A 17,454-nucleotide genomic window follows, 5' to 3' on the forward strand; every position below is an offset into this window, starting at 1 on the left:
CCAGGACAGCAAGGGTCCCTCTGCCAACAGAGAGCAGGAAAGGTCCTGCTGGAAATAGGGACAGGCATGGATCCATTCCTTCCTGTGTCCCCAGCACCCATCTGGCTGCTGGTGCCCGCAGGCTGTGCTGTGAGGCAGCACCAGCAGAGCACCCAGGGGCTGTGGAGGATGTGCCAGGTCATAAAAGTGCCCTGGGGGAAGGGCAAAGTGGGTAACCACACCTGGGGCTCGTTCCAGGAGCCCTATCCCAAAGGAGTGATCCCACTGTCTGTGATCGAAATGGCTCGTTCCACCAAGGACAACAAATTCCAGGTCATCACCAGCCACCGGATCTTTGTGTTCCGCGCTGAGAACGAGGGTGAGTAAGAACCTGAGCCAGGGCCCAGCAGCCCTAAGGAACCATCCCTGCCTCCCTTCTCCAGGCAGAGCATCCCACAGGGAGCTCTCACCCCATCCCCAAAACATCCCCTGCCTGCCTTCTGGGCGCTCTGCTCCGTGCCAGGGCTGTTGGGAAGGGCTCAGCCCCGCTCCCTCCTGCCTGGTCCCCAGCCCAGAGGAATGAGTGGTGCTCCACGCTGCAGAAGAAGGTGATGGAGCAGCGCCTGGTGGGGTCCCGGCCCCGGCCTGCCAACACTTCCCACTGCCAGAAGTCAGGAACCCTGGAGCTGAAGGGCCACAAGTCCAAGGTTTTCGCAGCCCTGAGCCTGCCTGAGATGTGGCTGTACAAGAGTGAGCAGGTTTGTGTCCAGGCCCCCACGTGGGATGAGAGGGATGGAGGGAGCTGAGCCAGGGCTGGTGCCAAAGGGAGAGCAAAGAGGAAATGGATGGGCAGGAAAAAGGGAATGGCAAGGAGTTGGAGATCCTGTCCAGGGCAGCAGTGAAGAGTACCAGGAGTGGACCTCCCTCCCAATCTTCTCACTGTCACCAAATCATCATCATCTCCACCAGGCATTTTGGTCTTGGTCACACCAAGCATCCCAACCCATCCCAGGGCAGCTGCATCAATGGCCACGGAATCAGCAGCAAACACACCTGCTGCAAGGGCACTCACAGTGACAGCAGGTCCCTGTCACCTCCCACGCTGCTGCTGCTGCTGCCCACGGAACACCTCACTTCCTTCCTGCTGAATTTTCTTAGCACCCCTGGTTTTATTTCCGTCACCTCACTTCCAGATGCCTGCTGTGCACTGAGCAGCATCAGCTCTGAGGAGCTGGCTCAGGTTGATGTTTGTTTTATGTGTCCCTGACTCGAATCCCCAGAAGAAAGGGACCTGGGTAGTGACATTTCAGGGGCTGTGGGCAGAAGCTGCCTTTCATTTGAAGGTATTTTCAGGGTGCTTTATGTCAGATGAGAGGTGGCTGAGAGAGCGGCAGGGGCTTGTCCGGGCAAAGCAAGGATGGGATGCTGGGGGTGCCGTGGCTGCAGCCCCAACACCACAGGCATGCCCAGGGTGGTGCCCAGCAGAACCAAGAGCGCTGTCACCCTGAATTGCAGTTCTTCAAAATGGGCATTGCCATGTGCTTCATCGAGATGCGCGGCTCCACCATCCGCGAGGCCAAGAGCCGCAGCTTCGAGCTCATCACCCCCTCCAAAACCTTCAGGTATGCTGGCATCGGGGGGGTGAGCAGGGAGGAGCAGCCTGGGGCTGGGCTGGGCGCTGGTGGCTGCAGCCCCCTGAGCTCCGGCCGTGCTGGTTCTCCCAGCTTCGTGGCGGAGTCGGAGCGGGAGAAGCGGGAGTGGATGGAGGCGCTGCAGGAGGCCATCGCCGAGATGCTCTACGACTACGAGGTGGCAGAGAAGATCTGGTCCAACAAAGCCAACAAATACTGTGCTGATTGCTGGGCTCAGAGCCCTGACTGGGCATCCATCAACCTGTGCGTGGTCATCTGCAAGCAGTGTGCAGGTGGGACAGCTCCTGGGGGACACAGGGGCATCCTCGGGGTGCGGGCTGGGCTGGCCTGGGCAGGCATGGTGCTGCCTGGGCTTAATTTGGGGCTCAGTTCCCCAGCAGGTGGGGGTGCTGACTCCCTGCTCCTTGCAGGGCAGCACCGCAGCCTGGGTTCCAACATTTCCAAGGTGCAAAGCCTGAAGCTGGACACCAGCGTCTGGTCCAATGAAATCGTGCAGGTGAGGCACTCAGGGGTGCAATGAAATCGTGCAGGTGAAGCATTTGGGGGTGCAATGAAATCGTGCTAGTGAAGCATTTGGGGGTGCAATGAATTGTGCAGGTGAGGCACTCAGGGGTGCAATGGAATTGTGCAAGTGAGGCATTCAGGGGTGCAATGAAATCATGCAGGTGAAGCATTTGGGGGTGCAATGAAATCGTGCCAGTGAAGCATTTGGGGGTGCAATGAATTGGTGCAGGTGAGGCATTCAGGGGTGCAATGGAATCATGCAGGTGAGGCACTCAGGGGTGCAATGAATTGTGCAGGTGAGGCACTCAGGCATGGGGTGCTCAGGGGCCAGGCAGATCCTGGCGGGGCAGCAGCCCCACGGTCTCCCTCAGGATGCAGGAACATTGGGAATCCTGCTCCTCCTGCTGACCCTGGGGCTCACCATGGCCATGGGACTCTCCCACAGCTCTTCATCGTGCTGGGCAATGACCGAGCCAACCGGTTCTGGGCCGCTCGGCTCCCCGCCGCCGAGGCCATCACCCCGGACAGCGGCGCCGAGCAGAGACGGGAATTCATCACCCGCAAGTACCGGGAGGGGCGGTACCGCCTGCCCCACCCCCACTACGCCACTCAGGAGGAGGTGCTCCAGGTAAGGGACACCTCCAGGTGCTGGCACCTCCAGGAGCTCTGGGGTGGCGCCCAGCTGCTGGCTGCGTGTGCTCACTCCCTCATGCCAGGCAGATTTTGGGAGGTTGTGCCCTGGTTTGGATGCCTTGGAGCAGTCCCGGGAGGGAGCTGGGGTCTCCATCAGCCAGGGCAGGGTCCCTAAGTGTGCCTGTTTCACCCCAGGCGCTGTGCTCTGCAGTGGCAGGACCAGCCCTGCTCAAGACCATCCTGCAGTTCTTCTCATCCTCGGAGGCTGCTCTGGCCTCCGATCCTGCTGCCAGCGAGGCGGCCCCGGCAGCCGACCTTTGGTGGGGACCAGAGAGCAAAAGGCCCAGGAACCTCTCAGGTAACGAGGACCCTTGAGCCCCATCTGGCTGTGGTGGAGAAAATTCCTGTTTGCTGCTGGCCCTGCCCCTCCTAGCGCGGCCCAAGGCTGGGGACACTCAGCGTGTCCGGTGTGTGCCTCCCTGGGGACCTGCCCTGTAGAAGGATTCCTCTGGAATCCCTGGTTAGCCTGTTGAAGGATTCCTCTGGAATCTCTGGTTAGCCTGTAGAAGGATTCCTCTGGAATCCCTGATTAGCCTGTAGAAGGATTCCTCTGGAATCTCTGATTAGCGGGTTCCTCTGGAGTCCCTTTTCAGAGCACCCCATGCCTGCACACCCCGTTGCCTATACCTGCATGAGGGGGATCTCCCTCTGGTACCCACAGTTTGGTGGGTGGCTGCTGCCCCCCCAACCCTCTGTACTGTCCCACAGGGAGCCCCCAGGCACGGGACCCAGGTCCAGAGGGATTTGGTGGGTGCCTGCTGCCCCCCCAACCCTCTGTACTGTGTCCCACAGGGAGCCCCCAGGCACGGGACCCAGGTCCAGAGGGAGTCTACAACGAGATCACCCAGCCAGTGACACACAGCGGGTACCTGTACCGCGCCACAGCCCCTCCAAAGCTCCCAGGGGCCCGGAAGAGCAAAGAGGGTGAGTGTGGGCAGTGTGGGAGGGCAGCCAGAGGGTGCCCACCCCAGTGCCACTGACGCCCTGTTCCTGCAGACTTCCAGCGCACGTGGTGCTCCCTGGAGAGAGCCCTGCTCTTCTTTGAGACTGAGAAATGCACTGAGCCCCTGGGCCACATTGACAGCGGAGATCTCATCTCCCTGGGGGTCAACAGAGCCCACCAGACACTGACCAGCCCTGGCCCCACTGAAAGGTACCCCCGGCTGTGCCCCAGTCGTGCCACAAAGCTGGGGGCACACAGAGAGCAGGGCTGGGCTCCCTGCTCGGTGCAGTGGCTGCTCTGGCTCTGGGGGCAGGGACGGGGTTGCCCTCACGGCTAGTTCATCCTCTGCAGGTTTCGCTTCACCCTTGAGCTCTTCCTCACTGGGGAAAAAGTGCAGCAGCTGGGAACGGAGGGGCCCGAAACGCTGCAAGCCTGGGCCAGTGCCATCGGCAAGGTGAGCCAGCCCCAGCGTGTCCCCAGACTCTGTCCCTGCTTCCCTGCTGGGATTCCTCACAGCTCCCCATGCGCTTCATCCGCTGTGGGAAGCACTCTCCTCCCTTTCCAGGGCTCTCAGCCTGCCTGGTGAGCTGTCCCCATCCTCATGGGGGTCAGCCCTCGGGGGTGTCTCACCCGCTCCTCTCCTGTTCCCTCCCACAGTGGTTCACCCCCGTGAGCTGCCACTGCCTGCTGGGCTACGAGTTCCAGCGCGTGGGGCAGCTGCGCTACAAGTGCATGCTGAACCCCGAGCGCTGGCAGCGGGCCTTCTTCATCCTGCAGAAGAGCCACCTCTTCATCTGCCCCGCCGAGGAGGACGGGGCCGAGGACAGCATCAACCTGCGGCGGCTGCAGGAGCTCAGTGAGTGCCGCGAGCCCCGCGGGCCGGGGACAGGCAGGGCAGCGTGGCCCCGCGTGGCTCTGAGCGCTCCGCCTCTCGCCCCAATGCAGGTCTGGTTCCCCCCACGGACACCCCGGAGAAGAAGGAGCTGCTGGTCCTGGTGGAGATGGGGAGGTGAGTGCTGGCCGTGGGGATGATGGGGAATGAGCCAAGCAGCCTCGGCTTGCTGCCCAGGGCAAAGGCACTTCGGGATGTGCTGGGACTCGGATGTTTGTGAGTTCTTATCTCTGTCACAGTCTCACAAACCCTGAGTTCTACAGCACTTCACTCTAACAAACTGAAATGTAGCCCTGTCTCTCTCTCTACAAGGCCTTTTAAGGATAAACTGTCCAATTAAGAAATGACACCTAAATTATTTTACTTTAACCCAATAACCAACCACTCTTGGCCCACAGTGAGGACTTTTCTATTCAATTACACAAAATCACTCAAGCCCATGGAGAAGAAGGTGAAGAAGGACCAGCTACCCTTGGCCCACAGTGAGGACTTTTTTATTCAATTACACAAAATCACTTAAGCCCATGGAGAAGAAGGTAAAGAAGGACCAGCCTCTGCCCTAAAACCTCCATCTTTCTTTATATATATATTACTATATTCTAAAATGTTAAACTCTAAGTTTTCCACCGTGTGATATCACACACTTCTATTCAAACTTCACACCCACAATCCCAGTCCTGTCATTCCATATTCTAAAATGTTTAACTTAATGTTCTTAAGTTTTCCACCATGTGATATCACACACTTCTATTCAAACTTCACACCCACAATCCCAGTCCTGTCATTCCATTTTGGAAGCTTCTCCACTGCCTCAGGCCAAATGCAGTGCTCTCTTGGGGGTCAGCGCCTGTCAGCACAGAAATTCTAGAATTCTCAGTAGCCAGGGTTCCCACAGGGATGGGCCAATGATGATCCCAAATCCTTGGTGGGGAAGTTACAGGGACAGCAGGGCTGTGACCGAGGGCCTTGCAGAGGTGTTTTGGTGGGGTAGAGGGTCCCTCAGCTCAGCCTGGCTGGCCCTCGCTCCCTGTCACAGGCAGGAGGGATAACCTGCCCCGGGACAACCCTCATTCCCTCTTTTCTGCCCTTGTTGTTCTCAGGACATTCTACCTGCAGGGCTTGTCGCGGGCGGACTCGGCAGCGTGGTACGGTGACATCCAGGCATCGGCAGGGGGCCGGGGCAACGCTCTGAGGGACCAGCAGCTGAGCCGGGGGGACATCCCCATCATCGTGGACTCCTGCATCGCCTTCATCACCCAGTACGGTGAGCCCAGCACCCCAGCACCCTCCAACACCTCGGGGTGGCCAGCAGATCCAGGCGGGAGGCACCGCTGCGGGGCCACCAGCTCCATGAGGGATTCTCTGAGCAGGATGCGGCCCCTGTGACCTCGTGTCCCTGTCCCAGGGCTGCGGCACGAGGGGATTTACCGCAAGAACGGAGCCAAGTCCCGGATCAAGGTACTGATGGAGGAGTTCCGGCGGGACGCGCGCAACGTCAAGCTGCGCATCAGTGACAACTTCATCGAGGATGTCACTGACGTGCTGAAGAGGTTCTTCCGGGAGCTGGAAGATCCCATCTTCACCCTGGAGCTGCACCCGCAGTGGAAGGAGGCTGCAGGTACCTCCTTCACCCAGCCCTGCTCCATGCTGGGTTCCCTGGGGTCAGCGTTCCTCTGGATGGGTCCTGGTGCCAGCCTTGGTGCCGTGTCACCTCTGGGTCTGCTGGGTTCAGCCAGGATCTGGCTTTGCTCCCTCCAGAGATCTCCTCGAAGCCACAGCGCTTGGAGCGGTACAAGGAGCTCATCCATCGCCTGCCTCGCCTCAACCACAAGACCCTGGCTGCGCTCATCGGGCACCTCTACCGGTCAGTGGGGCCCCCAGTCAGGGTCCCCAGGCCCAGCCAGCCCTGTGGGGTCTCCCTGCTGCCCGGGGAGTGCTGGCTCCTGTCCATAAGAGACAGGGAGGGCCCATGCCCTGCTCCACCCACACGGCTGGTGCTGGGACATCTTGAACATTCCCAAAGTCACCCTGCAGCAAGGGGGAGCAACAGGAGGTTTGGGACTAGAGGACAGCACCCTGTAGGATGTAAATGTCATCCAGTGCCCCAAAAAAACAGAAAACACTCAATTCCCATTGTGAGTCAGAGTTTGAGGTAGCGCCGTTGTCTGGTTTGATGTCAGAGGGAAGTTCTCAAAACAGGAACTGCCCAGTTGGAAGTTCCCGCTGCTGAGGGAACATCCAGGCTGTTTGTATGAGGCAGAGGAGGGTGGCTGGGGCTGAAACCCCACCCTGAGCGGGACCAGCTCCTCACTTCTGTGCTGCTTGTGCCAGGGTGCAGAAATGTGCAGACCTCAACCAGATGAGCACCAAGAACCTGTCACTGCTCTTCGCACCCAGCCTCTTCCAGACTGACGGCAAGGGGGAGCACGAGGTCAAGGTGATGGAGGATCTCATTGACAACTACGTCAGCATCTTCAATGTAAGCAGGGCCCTGCAGCCCCCTCCCTGCTGGGTCTGACCCAGACCCCTTGGATCCCCCCACAGCGCCCACCTCTGCCTCCCCCCCCCTCCCTCCACCCTGGCCCTGTATGCTCAAGCCAGATCCTGCTCCACACTGACCCTGTCACCCTTCCTCTGGCAGATTGATGAGGATCAGGTATCCCAGATGGATCTGGAGAACAGCCTCATCACCACCTGGAAGGACACCCAGGTACTGGCAATGTGCTTGTTGGCCCCCACCACGTCAGGGACCCCTGGGCTGGGGGGACTGGCTGGAGGATGGGGATACTCCCAGCTTCCCGCCCTGGGTACCCACTGTGCCACATCCACATTTAGGAAAGGATGCTCCCCCTCTTATCTCCCGTGTGCCCATCACCCTGAGGCTCCTGCCTGGGGGAGGAGCAGCCCCAGTTTCCCAGGACACCTTCCCCAGCCCTGGGAGGGTGGGATGTGCTCAGCACCCACACTGACACCTCACCAATGCCACCCGCTGTCCCCGCAGCTCTCCCAGGCAGGGGACCTCATCATCGAGGTGTACCTGGAGCAGAAGGTGCCCGACTGCTGCGTCACCCTGAAGGTGAGTGCCAAAGCAGGGCTGTGCCCGAGCACGGGGGGAGGGACGCAGCTCCTGGGACCCATCCTGCCCCACCCGCTGCAGCTCCCCTGTGTCCGGCCCCAGGTGTCCCCCACGATGACAGCAGAGGAGCTGACCAACCACGTGCTGGAGATGCGCAACGTGGCCGCCAGCCTGGACATCTGGCTGACCTTCGAGGCGCTGGAGAACGGGGAGCTGGGTGAGCATGGGGGCATCGCCAGGGGATGCTGCTGCCATGGGCTGGTGAAGGGCAGCTGTGGGGGACAGGGGATGGCTTTCTGGTGGTGCCAGAGGGGACAGGAACTGGCATGGGGAAGGGGACACTGTAGTGAGAGTGTCCCTGTGTCCCCAGAGCGGCCCCTGCACCCCAAGGAGAAGGTGCTGGAGCAGGCCTTGCAGTGGTGCAAGCTCCCGGAGCCCAGCGCCGCGTACCTGCTGGTGAGGAAGGTGCCCATCGGCGAGGGCAGCTGTCTCTTCACAGGTGAGGCGAGCACAAAGGGACCCAGCCCCTCGGGGTGTCCCCAGAGGGGGACAGCGCTGCCTGAGCTTCCCCTTGCAGCCATCAGGGGCACATCACTGAGACCACAGTGGGAGCCCCCTGCAATCCCACCCTGCCAGCCCCCTGACCCTTATGTCCCCACACTGGGCAGGTGCCAAGCGTGAGACCCCCAAGTGTGGGCTGCTGAAATGCCGGGAGGAGCCCCCCAAGCTGCTGGGGAACAAGTTTCAGGAGCGTTACTTCGTCATCCGGGACAGGAGGCTGTTGCTGCTCAAGGAGAAGAGGGTAGGGGGGAGCTGTGGGATGAACCCCAGCCCCGGGGATGGGAGGAGGAGCCTGGGGACAGCAGCAGCAGGCTGTTCTCCTGGCAGGGAGGCTGGCACCAAGCCAGGCTGACCCGCTGGATGTCCTTTCCCAGAGTGCCAAGCCAGAGCGCGAGTGGCCCCTGGATGCAGCCAAGGTTTACATGGGCATTAGGAAGAAGCTGAAGCCACCAGCTCAGTAAGTGGGACCTTCCCAGCTGTGGCACTGGGGCAGATATCCATCCCTCAGTGCCTGCTCCTGGCACCCCAGCCCAGCTGCTGGAGTACACCTGGACCCAAAGCCTGTGCCCAGGGGATGAACTCAGCCCCCTGCCCACTGCCCACAGACTCCAGGCTGTGTCTGAGCTTGGCAGTGCTGCCCTATGGCCTTGTGTTCCTTTCCAGGTGGGGTTTCACACTGACCCTGGACAAGCAGCAGCTGTGAGTACCTTCCCCTGCCATCCTGGGGCTGGGGGAGGTCAAGATCTGTCCTCAGTTTTAGTGGGAGTGGGACAGCCAGGGATAGTGGTACAAGGCCCTGGAGTCAGGGCAGAGAGGCAGAGCAGTGGGGCCACATTGTCCCTGGCAGAGGATGGGAGCCAGGCTCCAGGGGCCACCCACATCCCTACCACACAGCCTTCCTGCCTCCCCACACACCACACACACCTGGATAGTGCTGGGTGCCCAAAAAGCTGCGAAAAGCTCCCACCTTGCCCTAAAGCAGCAATTTGGGCATGCAGAGATTTTCAGAGCTTTGGCCCCGTGGGGTATAGATGAACCTGAGAGCCCCAGGCTCACAGACACGGTGACAAGGGGACATGGGCCCCACTGCCCCACTCCCTGGCAGCTTCTCCACTATTTGCTCTGCAGGTACCTGGTGTGCTCGGGGCAGGCTGAGCTGTGGGACTGGACCACCAGCATCCTCAATGGGCATTAGGAAGAAGCTGAAGCCACCAGCTCAGTAAGTGGGACCTTCCCAGCTGTGGCACTGGGGCAGATATCCATCCCTCAGTGCCTGCTCCTGGCACCCCAGCCCAGCTGCTGGAGTACACCTGGACCCAAAGCCTGTGCCCAGGGGATGAACTCAGCCCCCTGCCCACTGCCCACAGACCCCAGGCTGTGTCTGAGCTTGGCAGTGCTGCCCTATGGCCTTGTGTTCCTTTCCAGGTGGGGTTTCACACTGACCCTGGACAAGCAGCAGCTGTGAGTACCTTCCCCTGCCATCCTGGGGCTGGGGGAGGTCAAGATCTGTCCTCAGTTTTAGTGGGAGTGGGACAGCCAGGGATAGTGGTACAAGGCCCTGGAGTCAGGGCAGAGCTGGGGCTATTGAGAGGCGGAGCAGTGGGGCCACATTGTCCCTGGCAGAGGATGGGAGCCAGGCTCCAGGGGCCACCCACATCCCTACCACACAGCCTTCCTGCCTCCCCACACACCACACACACCTGGATAGTGCTGGGTGCCCAAAAAGCTGCGAAAAGCTCCCACCTTGCCCTAAAGCAGCAATTTGGGCATGCAGAGATTTTCAGAGCTTTGGCCCCGTGGGGTATAGATGAACCTGAGAGCCCCAGGCTCACAGACACGGTGACAAGGGGACATGGGCCCCACTGCCCCACTCCCTGGCAGCTTCTCCACTATTTGCTCTGCAGGTACCTGGTGTGCTCGGGGCAGGCTGAGCTGTGGGACTGGACCACCAGCATCCTCAAGGCTCAGGTGGGTGCAGGCTGGTGGTGCCACCCGGCTGGCAGGGGGCTGGCAGGGTGTGACCCCCGTGCCCACCCTCTCCCTGTGCACAGCACGACGACCTGCGCCCCGTGGTCCTGCGCCGGCGCTCCTCCTCCGACCTCGCCAAGCAGAAATTCGGGACGATGCCGCTGGTGCCCCTGCACGGGGACAGCACTGATGCCACCATGCTCTCTGCCAACCAGACCCTGGTAAAGCCTCCGCAGCTCCCCCTGCCCACAGGGGCTCCTGCACCCATCCCGGTCCTTGTACCCGCCCCAAGACCCCGTGCCCACCGCAGGGCTGGAGAGGCTGGCGCACCCATGGGTGCCGTGTGTGCTGTGTGCCGTGCTCGTGTCCGTGCCCGTGTCCGTGGCAGCTCTCCGTGCCTGCAGGCTCCTGCTGCCTCTGTCCCTCCCCTGCCTGCCCGGGCGGCCGTGGCCCTGCTCCGCGCTCTCCGTGCTCACCCCTGTCCGTCTCCTCTGTTTCTAGCGCCGCCTGCACACGCGAAGGACTTTGTCCATGTTCTTTGTAAGTACCTGCACACCTGGAGCACCTGCTGCTGGCTTTGCACTGTGCCAGGGCTCAGCTGCAGCATCCCACGGGCACTCAGAGATGTGCCCACCTTGTGTGGCAGACGAGGGGGTGCCCACTGCTCTGCGTGTTCCCTGCCTGGGGATGTGGGTGCCTGCATGGTCCCAGTGTGGGCAAGCAAGAGCACACCAGTCCAGCCCAGTTCCCAGAGCCTCTCCTGATGGGCACATGTTGCCCGTAGGGCATCAATGGCAGAAAAGTGAGGAAAGAGGTTTAGGTGTGCCTTGTCAGCAGGTTATTTCCAAAAAGGCCACTGGGCTGAACTTCATCTCTCCTGGCTTTGTGCTCTGCATGGGATCCACCTGCCCAGCCCACCCCAGAACGCTCTGCCAAGGGTGCTGGGCTGGTGGCATGGACCATGCCCAGGCAGGGACCAAAACTTCCCCTTCCTCAGCCATGGGGAAGAAAGGACAGCAGTGCCTGAGCCGAGGGACCTGGTGGAGGGCAGGTATCGGCCCCATGGTGAGGGACAAGGATCCCCAGGCAGTGCAGGGAGGGCAGGGCGAGGGGGGACAGAGGGGTGCAGCTGAGCTGTGTGGGCAGTGCCCCTCACCCTGCCCCCTGCCCTCCCCAGCCCATGAAGGTCCACCAGGACTCCCTGGAGGAGCAGCAGGAGAAGGAGGCAGACACTGATCCCGTCTACGAGGAAGTGGGGAACTTCCCCGAGCTGGCGGCGCTGGACCTGGGGCAGGGGCTGCTGGCAGAGCTGGCGGCCGTGCCCCCCGTGGACAGGTCCAAGAAGCCATCCCCGTTCCCCGAGGAGCCCCCAGGCACCGCCCTGCGCTCCTCACTGCCCGCCAGCCCAGCCCACAGAGTGACAGGTCCCTCTGTCACCAAAGCTGTGTCCCTCGAAAGGGGCTTGAACCTGGAGAGCAACAAAGCTCCAAGCCCGGGGCTCAGACCCACCAAAACGTCCTCTCTGGAGAGGAACGTGGAGCCTTCCCTGGCGCTGGGCAGGGACTGGGAGCAGGCAGCCACAGCAGGGAGCAGCCCCACCGCAGACACCTCCCTGGAGCTGCCCAGGAAGAGGAGCTTGCAGCCTCCCTCACCCATCAGTGACAAGCTGATGCAGGAGCTCAGCAGCGTCATCCTCAGGAAGAGCGATGGCCAACCCCCGGGGCCTGGCCAGCCGGTGACGTGACCGCCGTGCCAAAGGGGTGGCCACCAACCTGGGGGTCAGGTCGTGCCCGGTGGCAGCGATGATGGGTGCCCCAGTGCAGAGGTGATGGGTACCTCACACTCCCACATCATGGAACCCCCCACCCTGCTCCTCCTCCTCATCCCAGAGCCAGGCTGGGATCGGGAGCCGAAGGGACAAGTGGCGACCAGGATGTTGGGCCGTGGTACCCCCTCGTGGGAGGGCTGGGACTGCTGCCACCCGTGCTCTTGCTCGTGGGTGGCACGCCTGTCATCGAGCCCAGCACCGAGGGACACAAGTAAAGGGGAAAATGAAAGCAGGAACGCGGTGCCCGCGTGTTTTGGCAGCACGGCACCGTGCCAGGAAGGGGGCATGGGGTGCCTGCCAGCACGGGGGAACACAGCAGGTCCCCTCCAGCACTGGGCCTGCGGGGCAGGGCCAGGACAGCCAAGCCATCCCCCCTTCCCTTCTTGCATCCACTGTGGCGTATTTTGGGGGGAAAGGGGGAGCAGCAGGAGCAGGGCTGGCCGTGTGTGCCTGGCGTTGGTGCTGGCGATGGAGGGCAGCCCCTCCTCAGCGAGGCTGTTTGTACCTGTTCCTGCCACCAGCAGGGAGAAATAAAGGTTTATTTGTACTCTGGAGGGTTTGGTCACTGCAGGAGGAGGGGTGAGGGATGCCAGGGTCTGGCAGGCGAGGAGATCAGGGTGCCAGGCACCCAGCTGAGGGTCCCATGGGATTGGGCAATGCTAGTTCATCAAGGGGGCAAAACTGAGGCAAAATCCTTGTGAACCTCGGATCCAGGTGAGATTTTTTGCCCAAGTCTTTTACCAGCCCTTCGTGGGGAGCATGCTTCAGGCTCCCCCATCCCCAGGGCAGGGGGACACGGCCTGGCAGCCCTGGCTCTGCTCGCTGGACCTCAGGGGCAGGGCTGTTTTCTCCGTGGACCTCCCCGACGAGGCCTCGAGCCTCCGCAGGCAGCGGCCTCCTGCATCCCGCACCCAGCCCCGAAAATCCCGGGAGACGTAGAAGTAGATGAAGGGATCAAAGCAGTTGTTGCAGGCGCTGAGCACCAGGGCCAGGCTGTAGGAGATGTAGGTGCCGTTGTTGCAGCCCGTGGGCTCCGGCAGGTAGTGGATGAAGAGCATCACGTTGCTGGGCGTGAAGCAGAGCAGGAACACCAGGAGGACCAGGGCCAGGACACGCACCACCTGTGCGGGGCTCCCTCCCTTGGCCAGCAGCCGCGCCACCATGCAGCTGTAGGAGATGATCATGAGCACGAAGGGCAGGCCAAAGCCCAGCCCCACCAGGAACAGGAAATAGTAGCCAAAGAACCTTTGGGTGTCCTTTTCTAGCACATCGTGGCACGTCGTGATGTTCAGCCTGGAGATACTGTGTGTGTGGGAGCGCAAAAGCAGGGGGCTTGTGCCCAGCCCCACCAGCAGCCAGATGCCCACACAGATGCCCACCTTGCCCCTCGTCCAGCTGGAGCCCTTCCACAGGAAGGGGTGTGCCACCGAGATGTAGCGCTCCAGGCCGATGCAGGTGAGGAAGAAGATGGAGCTGTACATGTTCCCGTAGAAGAAGGCCACCATGGCACGACACAGGTAGTCCCCAAAGGGCCAGTGGTTGCCCAGGAGGTGGTAGGAGATCTTGAAGGGCAGCAGGAGGACAAAGAGCAGGTCGGCCCCGGCCAGGTTGAGCAGGAAGATGGTGCTGGAGCATCTCCTGAAGTTGGTGGCCAGGACCCAGCAGGCCAGAGCATTGGCTGGCAGCCCCACCAGCAGGACCACGGAGTAGAGGGCAGGCAGGAGGCGGGTGCTGAGGGTGCTGTTGAGGAAATCTTCCTCGGAGGCCTGGGAGCACACGTTCTTCTCCTGGGGAGTGAGGGGGAGCAGGGCTCGCCCTTTCTTAGGCACTGGGGGGACACAGGGGAACACAAGGCATCGGGCTCAGCCCAGGGCAGGAGCTGTCACCCCTCCCTGCAGAGCCACCACTAAATACAGGAGGTGGCATCTCCCTGTGCCACGGCAGGGGAGCCCCCAGCACCCTGCTGCCCTCACCCTGCAGAGCGGTGCCCCTCTCTGTGCCAGCCCGGCTGGGTGCCCTGCTCTGAGCCTGACAGGCTCTGCTCCCGCAGCCCTGGTGCTGCCAATGTCCCTTGTCCTGCCCAGCTCGGCACAACTGGATCAGGAGGGCAGCACGGGGCTGGGAGAGTCCCAGCCGTGTCCCCAGCCCCGCTCCCCGCCACAGCCAGAGACATCACTTCATCTTCCTGTGGTCAGGGGTTTTCACTGTGTGCAAAGAACTAAACTGAAGAACAGGAAGCCTCCAGGACACCCAGAAACAACCCAGGATCAAATCCCTTTTCTGGCTTTCTCGGAAAAAAAAAAAAAAAAAAAAAGCCCAGACAGTCTCTGCATGTCATTCCCAGCTGCAGAATTTCTGTCCTGATGGTCCCCAGCACACCCTACCCCGGGGGGCTTTGGTTGCATCCAACACGTCTCCCACAACCTCTGCCCCCTCCCCACATCCAGGGGATGGAAAATTCAGGTTTCGAGAGCAGTCATCTGAGTTTTGCTGCCAAAAGGGGAAATGCTGGCTGAGTTCCAGGTCTTCACTCAGATTCTCAGTGTGGACACTGAGGGAAGGCAGCAGAGCAGGGCCCCAAACTCTCCCCATGTCACCTCGCCGTCACCTCCGAGTGTCACGGGATGTGATATTGGGGTGTCCCAGGGAGGTGTCCCTGCCCTACCCCACCACCCCCAGATCCATGAGGCACTTACCCGAGGAGGGTTGGGCGGCAGAGCCAAGCCAGGCACAGCTGATCAGGAGGGTGACACAGGCAGCAGCAGGAGCAGGTGACAGCAGCCGCCAGGACATCTCTGCAGAGTGGCCACTGTCCCTGCCGGGTCTGCACGAATGGCACGGGGCTGGTGACACGGCGGGGCTGTCACCCGTCCCCTTCCCTGCTGACACCCCCTTTGTCTCCACCACGTCACGCCAGCATCCTGCCCACAGCCCTGCGGTGCGGCAGCCAGACTGAGGCGTGGGGTGGCCGTCACTTGTCACCACCCCAGCACCTGGGGCACGCCACCGGGGCAGGGAAATTTCCAGCTGCCGTCACACGACCGTGGGGAGGAGGAAGCGGCAAGAGGCAGCCGGGAGAACCACGGCACGAGGATGGAGCTGTTTGTGCCCGCGTGTGGGACAGAGGGTGGCAGCGGGTTCGCAGCCGGTGACGTGTGGCCCTGCAGCACTCCAGGGCACTGGGCATCCTGCCTGCCCAGCCCTGAGGGAGCAGACATCTCCAGGACCCACCGCTGGGCTCAGGTGACATGCTGGTGTCACAGCTGGGTGTAGATGGGGCCACCCTGCATTGTCCCCTTCTTGTCACCAAAGTGGGCGGCTGGGTGACCTCCGGTGCATTTTTCCAGCTAAGAAGGGGAATACCAGAGCCAGTGACACAGCCTTGTGCATCGTCACACACCAGGGGACCTGGACATGTGCAGCCAACCCCAGAAACTGTCCCCCTGTCCCCGTGTCCCCTGTCCCCCTGTCACCCTGTTCCCCTGTCCCCATGTCCCCCTGTCCCTATCCCTATCCCCTATCCCTGTCCCTGTCCCCTTATCCCTGTCCCTTGTCCCTGTCCCCGTTCCCTGTCCCGTCATGGGATGACAAAGATGGGGACGAATGGGACAGTGGGGAGCCATGAGCTGTGCAGGAAGCACAGACAGAAATCCAGACAGAAAGAGAAGTGAGCGATGAAGGGGATGGGACAGGGTTGGGAGGGGGACAGGGGGGAGTCAGGGACTGCTGAGAGCCCCTCATGATTCCAGGTGGCCCCCACGGAATGCCACTGCTCAGCTCTGTGTCCCTGTCCCCACAGCGGGGTCCTGCCAAGCCAGGGGCTCTGTGTCCTCCATGTGATGTGGGACCCCACACGTCCCTGCGCTGGGGCTGTCCCCTCAGTGTCCCACGTGTCCCCACATCCCAGGGCCAGTGCCCCAGCCCCCCATGTGTCCCATCCTGGGACCAGTGTCCTGTGTGTCCCCCTGCCCAAGGACAGTACTCCCCCTCACCTCATGTCCCTGTGATGCTGCTCCCACACATCCCCATCTCTCATATCCCTGTGTCCCCATGTATGTCCCTGCCCTCCTGTCTCCCATGTCCCCATGTCCCCATGTCCCTGCCTCTCATATCCCTGTGTTCCCACGTCCTTGTCTCCCCACCTACATGTCCCCATCTCCCTGTGTCACATATCCCTGTCACACATCCCTGTCTTCCCACATCCCCATGTCCTTCCCGCTCATATCCCTGTGTTCCCACGTCCTTGTCTCCCCACCTACATGTCCCCATCTCCCTGTGTCACATAGCCCTGTCACACGTCCCTGTCTTCCTACATCCTCATGTCCCCATGTCCTTCCCGCTCATATCCCTGTGTCCCCTGTCCCCCTGTCCCCCTGTCCCCGTGTCCCCTGTCCCCCTGTCCCCCTGTTCCCCTGTCCCCATGTCCCCCTGTCCCTATTCCCTGTCACACATCCCTGTCTTCCCACATCCCCATGTCCTTCCCGCTCATATCCCCGTGTCCCCCTGTCCCTGTCCCTGTGACCCCTGTCCCTGTCCCCCTGTCCCTGTCCCTGTCCCTTATCCCTGTCCCCTGTCCCCTGTCCCCTGTCCCTATCCCTGTCCCCTGTCCCCTGTCCCTATCCCTATCCCTGTCCCTGTCCCTGTCCCTTATCCCTATCCCTATCCCTATCCCTATCCCTATCCCTATCCCTCTCCCCTGTCCCTATCCCTGTCCCTGTCCCTTTCCCTGTCCCTGTCCCTGTCCCCTGTCTCCTATCCCTGTCCCTGTCCCTGTCCCTTGTCCCTGTCCCTATCCCTATCCCTATCCCTATCCCTATCCCTATCCCTATCCCTATCCCTATCCCTATCCCTATCCCTATCCCTATCCCTATCCCTATCCCTATCCCTATCCCTATCCCTATCCCTATCCCTATCCCTATCCCTATCCCTATCCCTATCCCTATCCCTATCCCTATCCCTATCCCTATCCCTATCCCTATCCCTATCCCTATCCCTATCCCTATCCCTATCCCTATCCCTATCCCTATCCCTATCCCTATCCCTATCCCTATCCCTATCCCTATCCCTATCCCTATCCCTATCCCTATCCCTATCCCTATCCCTATCCCTATCCCTATCCCTATCCCTGTCCCTGTCCCCTCGCCCTGCCCACGTGCAGCACCGGCCACCAGGCGGCGCTGCAGCCCCCGAGGGGCGGGGCTTGCCGGGCGCGATGGGCGGGGCTCCCCGGCAGCGCGGGTAAGGGGGCGGGGCCGAGGGCGGGGCCGCTTGGGCACGCCTGGGGGCGTGTCCGTCGGTGAGCGGTGGGCGGGGCCTGACGGGGCAGGGGCGTCTTGGGGGCGTGTCCGTGTCGGTGGG

The 17,454-nt window shown here is 61.5% G+C and overlaps 3 protein-coding genes across 7 annotated transcripts in view; 2 read left to right on the forward strand and 1 right to left on the reverse strand.

Annotated features, from left to right (window-relative positions):
• ARAP3 (ArfGAP with RhoGAP domain, ankyrin repeat and PH domain 3) overlaps window positions 1-12,144 on the forward strand; it is a 437,919-nt gene extending 425,775 nt beyond the window's left edge. For 4 of the 5 annotated variants that reach the window (XM_039702724.1, XM_039702722.1, XM_039702725.1 and 1 more), the window contains 27 exons: window positions 238-358; window positions 550-737; window positions 1,495-1,601; window positions 1,704-1,903; window positions 2,042-2,127; window positions 2,581-2,763; window positions 2,964-3,126; window positions 3,621-3,752; window positions 3,825-3,981; window positions 4,123-4,225; window positions 4,429-4,627; window positions 4,717-4,780; window positions 5,764-5,927; window positions 6,069-6,281; window positions 6,422-6,527; window positions 6,995-7,142; window positions 7,305-7,373; window positions 7,665-7,739; window positions 7,842-7,956; window positions 8,110-8,238; window positions 8,408-8,541; window positions 8,675-8,757; window positions 8,964-8,999; window positions 10,205-10,268; window positions 10,352-10,489; window positions 10,770-10,808; window positions 11,446-12,144. In XM_039702724.1, the coding sequence (XP_039558658.1) occupies window positions 238-358; window positions 550-737; window positions 1,495-1,601; window positions 1,704-1,903; window positions 2,042-2,127; window positions 2,581-2,763; window positions 2,964-3,126; window positions 3,621-3,752; window positions 3,825-3,981; window positions 4,123-4,225; window positions 4,429-4,627; window positions 4,717-4,780; window positions 5,764-5,927; window positions 6,069-6,281; window positions 6,422-6,527; window positions 6,995-7,142; window positions 7,305-7,373; window positions 7,665-7,739; window positions 7,842-7,956; window positions 8,110-8,238; window positions 8,408-8,541; window positions 8,675-8,757; window positions 8,964-8,999; window positions 10,205-10,268; window positions 10,352-10,489; window positions 10,770-10,808; window positions 11,446-12,012 (3,783 nt within the window). In that variant the 3' untranslated portion in view covers window positions 12,013-12,144. The remainder of the gene's footprint in view (window positions 1-237; window positions 359-549; window positions 738-1,494; window positions 1,602-1,703; window positions 1,904-2,041; window positions 2,128-2,580; window positions 2,764-2,963; window positions 3,127-3,620; window positions 3,753-3,824; window positions 3,982-4,122; window positions 4,226-4,428; window positions 4,628-4,716; window positions 4,781-5,763; window positions 5,928-6,068; window positions 6,282-6,421; window positions 6,528-6,994; window positions 7,143-7,304; window positions 7,374-7,664; window positions 7,740-7,841; window positions 7,957-8,109; window positions 8,239-8,407; window positions 8,542-8,674; window positions 8,758-8,963; window positions 9,000-10,204; window positions 10,269-10,351; window positions 10,490-10,769; window positions 10,809-11,445) is intronic. The other variant, XM_039702726.1, reaches the window with a different exon arrangement.
• Window positions 12,145-12,612: 468 nt separating this feature from the next.
• On the reverse strand, window positions 12,613-15,120 carry LOC120499189 (proteinase-activated receptor 3-like). Its single transcript, XM_039702731.1, has 2 exons — window positions 14,793-15,120; window positions 12,613-13,924 (listed from the first exon to the last, which is right to left on the reverse strand). The coding sequence occupies exons 1-2, from the start codon at window positions 14,887-14,889 to the stop codon at window positions 12,861-12,863; spliced, it is 1,161 nt and encodes a 386-aa protein (XP_039558665.1). The 5' UTR covers window positions 14,890-15,120; the 3' UTR covers window positions 12,613-12,860.
• Window positions 15,121-17,308: 2,188 nt separating this feature from the next.
• Window positions 17,309-17,454, forward strand: part of FCHSD1 (FCH and double SH3 domains 1) — a 5,999-nt gene continuing 5,853 nt past the window's right edge. The window contains exon 1 of the mRNA XM_039702735.1: window positions 17,309-17,334. Coding sequence (XP_039558669.1) covers window positions 17,309-17,334 — 26 coding nt within the window. The remainder of the gene's footprint in view (window positions 17,335-17,454) is intronic.

The sequence above is a fragment of the Passer montanus genome, unplaced genomic scaffold (genome assembly GCF_014805655.1).
Source record: "Passer montanus isolate IOZ18808 unplaced genomic scaffold, ASM1480565v1 scaffold159, whole genome shotgun sequence".
In the NCBI taxonomy this organism is placed as follows: Eukaryota; Metazoa; Chordata; class Aves; order Passeriformes; family Passeridae; genus Passer; species Passer montanus.